At 37.8% G+C, this 14,038-nt stretch overlaps 1 protein-coding gene across 1 annotated transcript; it reads left to right on the top strand.

Moving 5' to 3' along the window:
- Positions 1-578: 578 nt before the first annotated feature.
- OTUD6B (OTU deubiquitinase 6B) lies at positions 579-13,898 on the top strand. Its single transcript, XM_060775585.2, has 7 exons — positions 579-875; positions 6,835-6,989; positions 9,336-9,428; positions 10,227-10,539; positions 11,609-11,670; positions 12,134-12,240; positions 13,588-13,898. Exons 1-7 carry the CDS (start codon positions 752-754, stop codon positions 13,670-13,672), a joined length of 939 nt encoding a protein of 312 aa, XP_060631568.2. The 5' UTR covers positions 579-751; the 3' UTR covers positions 13,673-13,898.
- Positions 13,899-14,038: the final 140 nt, after the last annotated feature.

Here is a 14,038-nt window from a genome sequence, read left to right as displayed (position 1 = left end):
ATTGTTTTATTGTACTACACTGTAATATCATGTGTAATATCATGTGTAATATTATGTGCAATATTATGTTTAATATTACTTGCAATATTATGTGCAATATAAAAAAAATAATATAATTATTTTATTGTATTATTATTTCCATTAAGGGGTCACAGTCTACTATCTAAATAATACATATAAATGTATTATTGTTATTAGTATATTGTTTTATTGTACTATACCGCTATACTGTAATATTATGTGCAATATTATGTGCAATATAAAATATATAATTATTATATTGTATTATTATAAGTCTTATATTGCTTGTGTGTGTGTGCTTTTGTGTGTGTGTGTGTGTGTGTGTGTGTGTGTATATATATATATATATATATATATATATATAAGAATCACATGGTAATATTTATAACATAAGCTAGGATAAGGAATACTCAGCCTGCAAACTAATCATGAAAAATAAGTCATTCTAAATTTTCTAGCTCTACGAGCCCACGCATGTGTTACTCCCGCCCTCGTTTCCCTCCCTCTCCTTCCGAGTGTTCTGCTTTTGTGTCTATGGTTCTCTGTCCCCGGAGGGCGCCGCGAGTTGGTCGGGCGGGCGCGTTTGCGCTTTGGCTGAGGTCCCTCCCCTTCCAAGCCGGGCAGCACGTGGTTAGAGCCAGGCTGGCTGCTTGAAAGCGGAGGGAAGAGCAGAGCAGAGCAGGAGGAGGAGCAGCAGCAGGAAGGGAGCTCTGTTGCCGCTGCCGCCGCCATGGAGAGCAGGCCCGGAGGAGAAGGAGAAGGAGAAGGCGAGGAGCCTCCGCTGCAGGGGAAGGAAGGGAGCCAGTCGGAGCTGCTAGCCAGGCAGCAGCGGAAGGAGAAGCGGGAGCTGCAAGGTATGGCAAGCCCAAGGCTGCATCTAGGCTGGCTTAGGGGGCCTCTCTCCATACACTGTGGAATCAGTGTAGTAGTTTGGCACCACTTGGGACTGCCCAGGGGGATATAGTTTGGTGGGGGACATCACTCCTTTCCAGAGAAGGGCTTGGAGAACTACAACTCCTTTGCATGGAGACATGGCAGTTAAAGTGGTGTCAAACTGCATTCATTCTGCAGTGCAGATGCAGCCTTTGTAAGTCTGTTGAACTGCCTGAGCTCTTTTCCTTTGGAAAGGCTGACAAAATATCTATTTATAGTCCAAAATATTCATACCCAAAATATCTATTTATAGTCCAAAATATTCATACCCAAAATATCAATATAGTCCAAAATATTTATAGCCAAAATATCTATTTATAGTCCAAAATATATCTAGCCAAAATATGTATTTATAGTCCAAAATATTTATAGTCAAAATATGTATTTATAGTCCAAAATATTTATAGTCAAAATATCTATTTATAGTCCAAAATATATCTAGCCAAAATATGTATTTATAGTCCAAAATATTTATAGCCAAAATATCTATTTATAGTCTAAAATATTTATATCCAAAATATCTATTTATAGTCCAAAATATTTATATCTAAAATATCTATTTATAGTCCAAAATATTTATATCCAAAATATCTATTTATAGTCCAAAATATTTATAACCAAAATATCTATAGTCCAAAATATTTATATCTAAAATATCTATTTATAGTTCAAAATAGTTATAGCCAAAATATCTATTTATAGTCCAAAATATTCATATCTAAAATATCTATTTATAGTCCAAAATATTTATATCCAAAATATCTATTTATAGTCCAAAATATTTATATCCAAAATACCTATTTATAGTCCAAAATATTTATATCCAAAATATCTATTTATAGTCCAAAATATGTATTTATAGTTCAAAATATGTATTTATAGTCCAAAATATTTATAGCCAAAATATATATTTATAGTCCAAAATACTTACATCCAAAATATTTATTTATAGTCCAAAATATGTATTTATAGTCCAAAATATTTATATCTAAAATATGTATTTATAGTCCAAAATATGTATTTATAGTCCAAAATATTTATATCCAAAATCTCTATTTATAGTCCAAAATATTTATATCCAAAATATCTATTTATAGTCCAAAATATTCATATCCAAAATATCTATTTATAGTCCAAAATATTTATAGCCAAAATATCTATTTATAGTCCAAAATATTTATATCCAAAATATGTATTTATAGTCCAAAATATGTATTTATAGTCCAAAATATTTATATCCGAAATATGTGGGACCAGAAGTCTATTATTATTATTATTATTATTATTATTATTATTATTAGCACAACAAGATTAGTACACAGCAAACAAGGTCACTACGCTAGCTGTTCTATTGGATCACACATCGGACACTTCTCAAGTGTCTACGGCTTTGTGATATATTGGCGAATAATGCGTGCAGATCTGAGTAGGGAGGCCTTCTGCAGCTTGCAGATGGTAATTTTGTCAGCGCCGATTGTTTTTAAGTACAGGCCAAGGTCTTTAGGCACTGCACCCAGTGTGTCGATCATCACTGGGACCACCTTGACTGGCTTGTGCCATAGTCTTTGCAGTTCGATCTTTAAACCCTCATATCGTGTCAGCTTTTCCAGTTGTTTCTCTTCAAACCTGCTGTTGCCTGGGATGGCAACATCAACAATCCATAGTAGTACTGTGCTCCAGAACTCTGTCAGTCTGAACTCGCAAGTCCCAGAGTAGTTTGATGTGTTCATTTTCTCTAAATTTATTATGATTATTTTCTGTAAAATTATTATTGTTGTTGTTGTTATTATTTATTTATTATTACTATTTGGAACACAACAAGATTAGTACACAGCAAACAAGATCACTATGCAGGCTGTTGTATTGGATCACACATTGGACACTTCCCAAGGACTATGTGATGCGTGCAAATCCCAATAGGGTGGCCTTTTGCCAATAATGCGTGCAAATCCCAATAGGGTGGCCTTTTGCCAATAATGCGTGCAAATCCCAATAGGGTGGCCTTTTGCAGCTAACAGATGGTTATTTTGTCAGTGCCGACTGTGTTTAAGTGAAGGCTAAGTAAATAAAGAGCAACGCTCAAAAAGCAGAGGAATTCCAGACAAGAATCAGTCTGGGCCAGCTAATACCTCCTAACAAAAGATTACTCCAGGCAGCAACCAGCCAGGCATTGAAGCTGCCAGGCCATTAAATGCTAATCATTTGCAACATTCACATCTGCTTCAAACAGACAAGTTTTTTTCCTACCCTGGACATTCCACAGATACAATAAACCCCATTTGCCTAGTTTCCAACAGACCTCACAACCTCTGAGGATGCCTGCCATAGATGTGGGTGAAATGCCATGAGAGAATGCTTCTGGAACATGGCCATACAGCCTGGAATACTCACAGCAACCTGGTGATTCCAGCCATGAAAGCCTTCGACAACACATTATGACAAAATACCTTTTTTGCATTCTGTAGAGGCAGAACTTTCTAAACATTTCATGTTGGTGACACCCTTTTTAGGCATGCATCATTTGATGACACAGTCATTTAGTTTCACTAGCAATTTGGAGGTTAAACCTACCCCTATAAGAAATATGGAAACATAAATTGTAATAATGAAATGTATGGGGACACAAATTATCTCACGGAAACCTTTCATTTATATTCTTTTAAAAATATGTAATGTATTGTTTATTTTGCATAGACTTGGAGAATTCTTTTGCAACACACCTACATGCTGCAGCTGACATTGTAATGTGCCATGACACACAGTTTGGAAAACTGTGTTAAGGACAAATGAACTGGTACCTAAGCACAATGGTGATGATGATGATACACTTTATTTATATTGTACTCTATCTCCTCGAGGGGACTCAAAGTGAATTACAGTATGCACATACAGTGTTCCCTCGCTACTTCGTGGTTCGCTTTTAGCAGACTCGCTGTTATGTGGCTTTTTGAAAATATTAATAAAAATATTAAATATTAAAGACTTATGTCCAGTGGAGGCCAGGGACCCCGGAAGTGCGGTGGCCTGAGACACGGCAGGGAAGGCCTGCCTCCCTTGCCTGCTGCTGCTTGCATGGTTCCGAAGTTGCTACGGAGGCCAGGGAGGCAGGCAGGCGCCCTTGGAATGGGCCAGGAGGTGGGTAAGGAAGCGCGAGTAATAAAATAATATATAAAATAATGTATAAATATTAAAATTAATATGGCATCCCTACTTCATGGATTTTTACTTATCGCAGGTGGTCCAGGAATGGAATCCCCGCGGCAAGTGAGGGAACACTGTATATAAGCAAACATTCAATGCCTTTTATACAATAACAACAATGACATACAATACAAACAAAGACAAAGTTTCCTTTTCCATCTCTGGTGTCTGGAGGTGATGCTCAACGCTGGCCATGGGGAGGTGCTCTTGTTCCATTTTTCCATGGCGAGGAGCCTGTTGTCCGTAGACCCTCCTGGTTGTGTTTGCCAGCATGGCTGCATGGGTGCCTTTTACCTTCCCGCCGAGGTGGTACCTATTGATGATGATGATGATAATAATAATAATAATAATAATAACAACAACAACAACACTTTATTATTATTAAAGCCGCCCTGAGTCCCCCAAGAGGACTCAGGGCGGCTTACCTGAGGCCAAGCCAACAACACATCAGTAAAAACAAAACAGCAAGCAAATAAAACAGTACAATTAATATAACTTACATATAAACAATAACACAGAGAATTTAAAACCTTATGGCCAGGCCAGATGTCATAAATTAAATTTTTTAAAATAAATCTACTCACATTGCATGTTTTTGAACTCCTAGGTTGGCAGAAGCTAGGGCTAACAGTGGGAGCTCGTCCCCACCCATGGCTTCGATCTGCTGACCTTCCTGTCAGCAAGCTTTCTGTAGGAAGGAAGAACTGTTTAAAACTACAGACAATATGGTTGCTGTTGCCCGGGTTTGGTCAAAAATGATTTAGCTGCTTGTACCTCTTCTATTTTTATCAGTTTTATACTTATTTATGCAATGCTTTGACATATAAATAAATATATCATATCATATCATACATATCTGATTGATAATACCTGTGGAAGTTCAACTACAGCAGTGGTTCTCAAACTTGTTTGCTCATGGTTCCCTTTTGAAGACATTTATTTTCCATTGAACCTTGACTCTTATCTCTGATTTTCGTAGTCAAAATATACATTCTGGATCATTTAATGCTAATTCAGATACGTTTCCAAATTTCCTATGTAACATCTAGTTTTTGAATTAATTGGTATTTTTTTACTCATATCCCAATATTCCAAATGTCTTTCATCGCAAAAAACTGTACAAGAAAGAGAAAGAAATTAAAAATAAAATGTGGAGTCAATGTAAAACATCAACTGCTTTGGAATTACTCTTCTTCAGATGGCAAAGGAAATGTTGAAATGTGAAGCCGGTAACTGCATACCTGATAGCAATAGTTGTAGCATAAAATCAAGTAGATGTGTTTATTAAAAAAATCAATTTTAATTTTGATTTTAAAGGTTTTTCGCAGAATATTTGTGGTTCTTGTTTTGCAGAACCCTAGGGTTCCCTGGAACACAGTTTTGGGAGTGGCTGAACTGCGGGACTGGATCATTAGTGTATATTATTTCAGTGCCAAGGTAGTCTCAGCAGCATTTTCCTTTTGGTGTTGCTGTGGAAACAGGAGAGGTCTCGGTTTCTTGAATCTTCTTGCTTCTTTTGTTGATATAGGAAAGAGCAGTGCTGCTGCCTAACATAAGCAAACTTGTAAGATTTGTTACACCGTCAGATCTCCACAATAACAGTGATATTTCTACTTGCTTTGTTCTAGATTCAGCTGGTATGAACAAAGGACTTCAGTGCCAAAACAATGTGTTGTATTCCTCACAGTCAGCTCTTCCATGTTTGCTGGGTTTAGGGGCACAGGACCCCTGTAAAAGTGAAAAAACACAAATGAATTCCTATTAGTTTAACTTGAGATAACACCTTTCTAGGAAATCCTAGGCCTTCCAACATGATGCTATGGAACCTGATTATAGAATCACACTGGAGGACTGGAGAATCACATTAAGATGCATCTGTACTGCAGAAATAATGCATTTTGACCCCACTTTAACTTCTAAGGCTCAGTGTATGGGTTAATGGGAGCTGTAGTTTTACAAGCTTTTTCACCTTCGCTACCAAAGAGTGCTGGTACCTCATCAAACTACAACTTCCATTATTTCAGAGCAATGAGTTATGTGATGATGTTAAACTGCATTAATGCTGCAGCGTAGATGCACCCCTAGAGAGGCGTTCTCTCTAGAAATCTGTAGGTCCTCAGGCATGACATGTATTGTAAATTATTTGAAGAACATACTTAAAGAAAGTCTTGACCCTCACAAGACATACTTAAGGTCCAATGTGTTTGGCATCTCAAGGCCCATGGAAAGCAAGAAGCAGGAAAAAAGATTCCCTCTAAACATTAAGAACTTCCTGATGGTAACAGCTTTTTGGCAGTGGAATATGCTGGATGGCCATCTGCTGGGGGTGCTTTGATTGTGTGTTCCTACATGATAGGAGGGGTTAAACTGGATGGACCTTGGGGGTCTCTTTCAATTCGGTGGTTCTATGAAGGGGAGACTGAATAACAACTGAATTCAAACTTGAATCCATCTTGAATTACACAAGTAGGGATTTTATTTAGAATACATGATTAAAAAGAAGGCTGTTCTAATAAAACTCAAAACAATTTATACTTTCTAATGTGATTATATTACAGAGGTGTACAACAATATGGTGGTAGGTTATTGTTAATTAGGTGTAGATTATCCCTTTTTCATTTATAAAGAGTGACAAGAACAATGTTAATTGCTTATCATATCTTTGTTTTGTTTTTGCAGCCAAAATCCAAGGAATGAAAAACACTGTTCCAAAGAATGACAAAAAGAGAAGGAAGCAACTGCTAGAAGATGTCGCCAAGCTAGAAGCTGAGATGGAACAGAAACACAAAGAAGAACTGAAGAATCTGAAGGAGATATCACCCGAACAGAATAAAGTATGCGATGGGTGAAAATTATTAAAAAAAAAACCCTTTGGGCATGTGTTATTCTGCTTTGGGCATTGTATCCACTGAAACAATAACAAATACCTGTATTTATTTATTTATCATGTCAGAAGCGAATTGAGGGTACAGTTGTAATGTTTTCAGAAACACAAACTAAGTTAAAAAGTTGGCATTATACTAAATGTTCTTTGACCAGTAGCTGGCCACTTGGAGTGCCTCTGGTGTTGCTATAAGAAAGTCCTCCATTGTGCAAGTGGCAGGGTTCAGGTTGCATTGCAGTAGGTGTTCTGTGGTTTGCTCTTCTCCACACTCACATGTCGTGGATTCCACTTTGTGGCCCCATTTCTTAAGGTTGGCTTTGCATCTCGTGGTGCCAGAGCGCAGTCTGTTCACCCAGTTTCCTGTGTGCTCAGGAGGGATTGAGGTTCTGGGTTTTAGCCTGCCACTTTTGGACTCTCACTTGCTGAGGTGTTCCTGCGAGTATTTCTGTAGATCTCAGAAAACTTTTTCTTGATTTAAGGCACTGGCGTGTTGGCTGATATCCAAAGAGAGGATGGGCCGGAGATGTCACTGCCTTGGTCCTTTCATATTTGGCTCCTACTTTCTGGAGGATGTCAGGTGGTGCAATACCAGCTAAACAGTATAATTTCTCCAGTGGTGTAGGGTGTAGACATCCTGTGATAATGCGGCATGTCTCATTAAGAGCCACATCCACGGTTTTAATGTGGTGAAATGTGTTCCACACTGGGCACACATTTTCAGCAGCAGAGGACAGATGTTTTCACTGTGTCTGGTTGTAATCCTGAGGTTGTGCCAGTCAGCTTTCGTACGATATTATTTCTAGCACCCATTTTTTGATAGTCGAGCAGTGCTTCTTATAAGTCAGAGCATAGTCCAGAGTTATTCCCAGTTTTTTTTTGGTGTTCTGCAATTCTCCAGTGGGATTCCTTCCTAGGTAATCATCAGAGCTCGAGATGCTTGTCTGTTCTTATCAGAAGCAACTTGCAACAAATACCTGTAAATAAACATTGATTATTTCTATTTAGGGATTTCCTGTCCTAAGCCATTGTTATCTTTCATTTGTGAGTGTGGCTAGGCTGAGCTATCTCACATTTTCTGTATATTAGAGAATATTTTCTAAAAATCTTTTTAAAAAATTAGGCTGCATAAAGTATAATTAGGTTGGACTATGCAGAAAAATAGATGTGGCTTGTCTAAAAATATATGTGGTGCTTTGCCAGAAATCAGTGATGAATGCTCCAGTTCCCAGGGCAAATAGATTTTTCTTGCTATATCATCACATGCCAACAAACATTTAGCTCACTCTCCAGAGTGGCCAGCATTTAGTTTGTGCTTTCTGTAAATTAGAGAACATTCTGGCTTGTCACAATCGTTGTTTGCAGAGAATTTTGTAGATGAAATTTCTCGGTCCATTCTGACTTACATTCCAGTTTTCTCTTAACTTCTAGAAAAGTTATGGGGTATTTTTGGGTACTATGAGTAATCCCTTACTGTATTGATTTTGAAGGTAGAGAGAGTATATTTGAGTGGATGCTGGTAGATATTTGTGTTTTGATCCTTATCCACCATCTGTTCAAATCTGTGTAATCATGGGATGCAATTTTTCTTCTCCTAGGCATTTCAGATTTTTATTACATTTAGATTTTTTGACTCCGTACCCCAATACTCCATATTTATTTTACTCTTGTTTTTAATCTCTTTAGTGCACCCAAGCACTATTAATAACACATTTGTTTAGTGGACAGTCTGACTTGGATAGGATAAATGTCTCCTAAAATACCAAGTCTATCTAGTTAGGATAGTCCTGGATTCCTTTTAGATGTGGATAGTGTTTCTCCCCAGCTTTGTTTGTTTCAGCAATTGTGACTGTTGAAGAACAGAATTTCATATGCAAAGCACTAAAGGTTGAGTGAAACCTTGGGAATAGTACTTTACTTACTTACTTAGACGCTCCCTTGTTGTCCAAGTATGACAGCCTTCCAAGTGAAGTGTCTTGGCGATAGATACATAGGTGACTATGGAGCCCTATTCTTGATCCACATATTCTTCCACATTGAGGGCATTGGTTTCCGGGTGGAAGGCAGTCCCGGTCAGGGGTGGCTTGATACACCTTCCTCTTGGCATGTTTCTCCCTTTTGCACTCCATTCATAGTTGTATGGTTGATACCATTTTTAAAAAATATAAGGTTGAAATGTCAAAACAAAGTGTAATGGAATAGAATGCAGTTGTAATCTACAGAATATGATAGACCATGATAGGTGTGTCAAGCTAAAGTAACTCTTCCAAATTCAAGTAACTCTTTATTTGTCCTTTAGGAACATTCAGCAACTATAAATATGTCAAGATTGGAGCTTGGGTGCACAGATCAGATTCAGCCAACTAGAATATCAAAAGCACAAAAAAGACGGGTAAGACTTTGTGCCCATTGTGAATATTTTCGTAAGTAATATCTAAACAAAAATGCAAGACATTGACTATGGTTTGAGATCTGAGGTTTGGTGGGGTGGCAGTGGGAACTGTAACCTGTCACATTGCTTGAAATGCTACAGAGGAATGGGTTGCAGCCCACTTCAACTTGTGCTGTAGTATGTGCTGTCTTTTTACATTTCTTTACTACGTACCAGCAATAATTAACAGCTATAATCCTTGTGTTGTTCAAGGCTTTCATGACCGGAATTACTGCATTGCTGTGAATTTTTCGGGCTGTATGGCCATGTTCCAGAAGCATTCTCTCCTGATGTTTCGCTCACATCTATGACAGGAATTCTCAGAGATGAAGTCTGTTGGAAATTCCACAGATATATAAACCTTACTTGCCTAGTTTCCAACAGACCTCACCTCTGAGGATGCCTGCCATAGATGTGAGTGAAATGTCAGGAGAGAATGCTACTGGAACATGGCCATACAGCCTGGAAAACTCACAGCAACCTCACTGTGATCCTGTTTATAGAACTGGTTTTCTAGAAGTATTCGTGTTGGCTTTCTACTAACAAAGCTAGTAATCCTTCTTTCTTCATGTCTATAACCTATATTGAAATGATTCAATATGGCTATTAACTGTGATGATACTGCAGTACCTCATTTTCCACGGTTCTGTTGTTAGAATTGAGCATATGTCTATGAAAAGTCAGACCGGTGAAGTGCAAGTGTTCATAATGTGAGCAAACACTGCATCCATCATGTGTTTCACTCTTTTCAATCAACAGGATAAAAAAGCAGCCCTGGAGAAAGAAAGGGAAGAAAGAATAGCAGAAGCAGAAATAGAAAACCTAACAGGGGCTAGGCACCTTGAAAGCCAGAAACTTGCACATATTTTAGCCACGAGGCAATTGGAAATCAAGCAGATCCCATCGGACGGTCATTGCATGTACAGAGCTGTTGAAGACCAACTAAAGGAACAATCAAACTCCTGGACTGTTCCAGCTCTTAGGAGTCGGACTGCAGAATACATGGAAAGTCATGCGGATGACTTTCTACCATTTCTAACAAATCCAAATACAGGAGATTTGTATAGTCGAGGTAGGTAAATTATTTCTGTCATTACTTGCCTGTTTATTACAAAATAATGTCAACTCTTCCCTGGAAAATTGCAGGTCCATTTATACTGTGGTTTAGTTATATCATATAGCTGTGCCATGCAAAATGTAAGATCCAGATGTTGTAAATGGTCATTCCAACTCAAAGCATGATACTCAAAAGTTGTAAACCCCGCTGTGTGTGTTCTGCGCCCCTTTTAAGTCACATGCAGCCTAGATGAAGGATGGAAATGGACCATCTATATCAGTGGTTCCCAATCTTTGGTCCTCCGGGTGCTTTGGACTTTAGCTCCTACAATTCCTAACAGCTGGTAAGCTGGTTGAAATATCTGGGAGTTGAAATCCAAAACACCTGGAGGAACAAAGATTGAGAACCACTGATCTATAGTATGTAATAAAAAATTAAAATTTTGTGTCACAACTCAAAACACGAGGGTTGAGAGTATTAGGTAAAGGTAAAGGTTTTCCCTTGACATTAAGTCCAGTTGTGTCCAACTGGGGGTTGGTGCTCATCTTCATTTGTAATCTGAAGAGCCGGGGTTGTCCATAGACACTTTCAGGGTCATGTGGCCAGCATGACAGCATGGAGCATCGTTACCTTCTTGCCAGAGCAGTACCGATTGATCTACTCATTTGCATGTTTTTGAACTGCTAGGTTGGCAGAAGCTGGGCCTAACAGCGGGAGCTCACACTGCTCCCCGGATATGGCAACTTTTACAATGTTTTTCCTGAATTATAGAAACAAATGCCACTATGAAATTTTGGGAAGGCTGTAGTATTGCAGAGGACCGTTTCCTGTAAAATCTAGCTTTTTTATTGCATTCATGCCTTTGTCATTTGAGCTCATGTTTTCATTCTTCGCTCCTATTTCTGTCAGCTCTGACCAACAGTGCTATCTATATATTTGCTTACCTCCCTGCCGTCATGCTTGACTTTGTGAAGATTTGCCACTTTTGAAATGTCTCTTCCATTGTGACTTTTCTTTATAAAATATATTTCTCTGGCTTCACACATGTACATTGAAATTAATTCAGTCTCTTTTTCTCTTCCAGAGGAATTTGAAAAATACTGTTATGAAATAGCAAACACAGCTGCATGGGGTGGGCAATTAGAAGTAAGTATAGCACCTTAATTTTATTAATTGCTTATACTTTTTAGCAGGAAGAGAGGAGGAAATTAGTTTGAATTGAGGTATATAGTGCTGGGGAAAATGGAAGGTAAAAGGAAGAGGTGCCGACCAAGGGCAAGATGGATGGATGGCATCCTTGAAGTGACTGGACTGACCTTGAAGGAGCTGGGGGTGGTGACGGCTGACAGGGAGCTCTGGCATGGGCTGGTCCATGAAGTCACGAAGAGTCGGAGACGACTGAACGAATGAACAACAAAACTAAGACATTCACTTGTATATTGTATTATGCATTTATAATACAACATTATATTATGGAAGTTTAATCCAAATAAGTACATTTAAAAAACTACAACACCCGAGTTCTGTTTTGTTTAGGACACACAGGAGTTGTGTGAAAGAAAGAGAAAAATATTATGAGTGGATGACAAATTATAATTTCACTTTGCAGCTAAGAGCTCTGTCGCACATTTTACAAACACCAATTGAAGTTGTTCAGATGGATTCACCACCTATTGTTGTTGGTGAAGAATATAATGGGAAACCACTAATACTTGTGTAAGTATAAACTGTAAGGGTTTTCAAGCATTTTAATATTTGAAGAAGGCTGTATAAGTGATATGTGGAGATACATATTGAATCAAGCATTTTAAAATTTTTTAGTATTTATGATCACTGTATAATCATAGAAAGATCTGGGCTCAGATCCTAGTCTTATTCAAATTTAAGAACATAAAAAGGACCTCAAAGTTCTATCTCATTCTACATTTTTGTTCTGAACACAATAAATTAGATCAGGGGCATCAAACTCATTTGCATCGAGGGCCACATCATCCTTATGGTAGTCTTCAAGACTAAACTTAATAACCTTTATTTATATCCCACCACCATCTCCCATAGGTCACAAAGCACACAATGGTGCCATACAAGGGCCCTCTAGATCAGTGGTTCTCAACCTGTGGGTCCCCAGGTGTTTTGGCCTACAACTCCCAGAAATCCCAGCCAGTTTACCAGCTGTTGGGATTTCTGGGAGCTGAAGGCCAAAACATAAGGGGACCAGTCGTGTCCGACTCTGGGGGTTGGTGCTCATCTTCATTTCTAAGCCGAAGAGCCAGCGTTGTCCATAGACACCTCCAAGGTCATATGGTCAGCATGACTTCATGGAGCGCTGTTACCTTCCTGCTGGAGCGGTTTTCGAACTGCTAGGTTGGCAGAAGCTGGGGCTAGCAGAGAGAGCTCATGCCGTTCCCGGATTCGAACCTGCAATCTTTTGGCCAGCAAGTTCAGCAGCTCAGTGCTTTAACCTACTGCAAACCTGTCTAAATTCTGTTATTTAGAGGAATTTTCACGGTATGCACTTTGCTAGAAAAAGATTCATCTTTAAATATCTGTTATTGTTGAACACTGAACTTTTTATTGTATTTACAATTTCATTCCAAAGATTAAATAACCTGCTTCTCCTTTATCTCACCTGAGTTTTTATTTAGTTTTTAATTAGTTTTTCTTTTAAACACTACATGTAGCCCACCCATTGTCATTGTGATTGTGTTTATTGTAATTTTATATCGTTATGTATTCATATGTTTTATGTAATTATGATGTTGTTGTTTATTGTTTGCGTTTTAGGTTTTATTCTGCTGTAACTTGTTTGGGCTTGACCTCATGTAAGCCGCCTCGAGTCCCCATCGGGGAGATGGTAGCGGGGTATAAATAAAGATTATTATTATTATTATTATTATTATCTTTTTCAGTGGTAAAATGTAACCAGTGACCTATATGTTACAAATTCTATAGGTTGTGTGTATATATTATTACTAGTTATAATTTGATTTTATCTCATCCTTCTCAAAAGAGTATATTCCATTTTTGTTCCAATTCTTGTAACATGATTTGTCTTTTTTCTAGGTATATGAGGCACGCATATGGATTAGGAGAACATTATAATTCTGTAAAACCTCTATTGGATAAGACTATAGAAAATGAAAGCTAGTACACAATTCATCAGAAGATACTGAAAAATGGGTGCATCTTATCTGTGACTTTCTGGATAGGTTTTTAAACCAACTCATTCTGCACCGGTCTTTTTCTAAGGACAAAATACTTTGATAATGTACTGTATATCAGAAAGTACTATGGAGTCTAAATTAAATCATGTTTCTAAAAAAAAGGTTCCTGATGTGTGGTAATACTATTTGCAATAAATTGTGTATTACAGATTTTGTTTGCTTGGTATAAGGTGTATATGTCAATGGTGTATATACTACCACATTACTGTTACTTCATCATGAACAGTAGTCATTGAATAATAACAAGGAAAAAATGAATGCATTCTTAAAATACTGAAATAATAATGGGA

The sequence above is a fragment of the Anolis sagrei genome, chromosome 4 (genome assembly GCF_037176765.1).
Source record: "Anolis sagrei isolate rAnoSag1 chromosome 4, rAnoSag1.mat, whole genome shotgun sequence".
NCBI lineage: Eukaryota > Metazoa > Chordata > Lepidosauria > Squamata > Dactyloidae > Anolis > Anolis sagrei.
The sequence above is the reverse complement of the archived record's forward strand: the minus strand, read 5'-3'. Positions and strand labels throughout refer to the sequence as shown.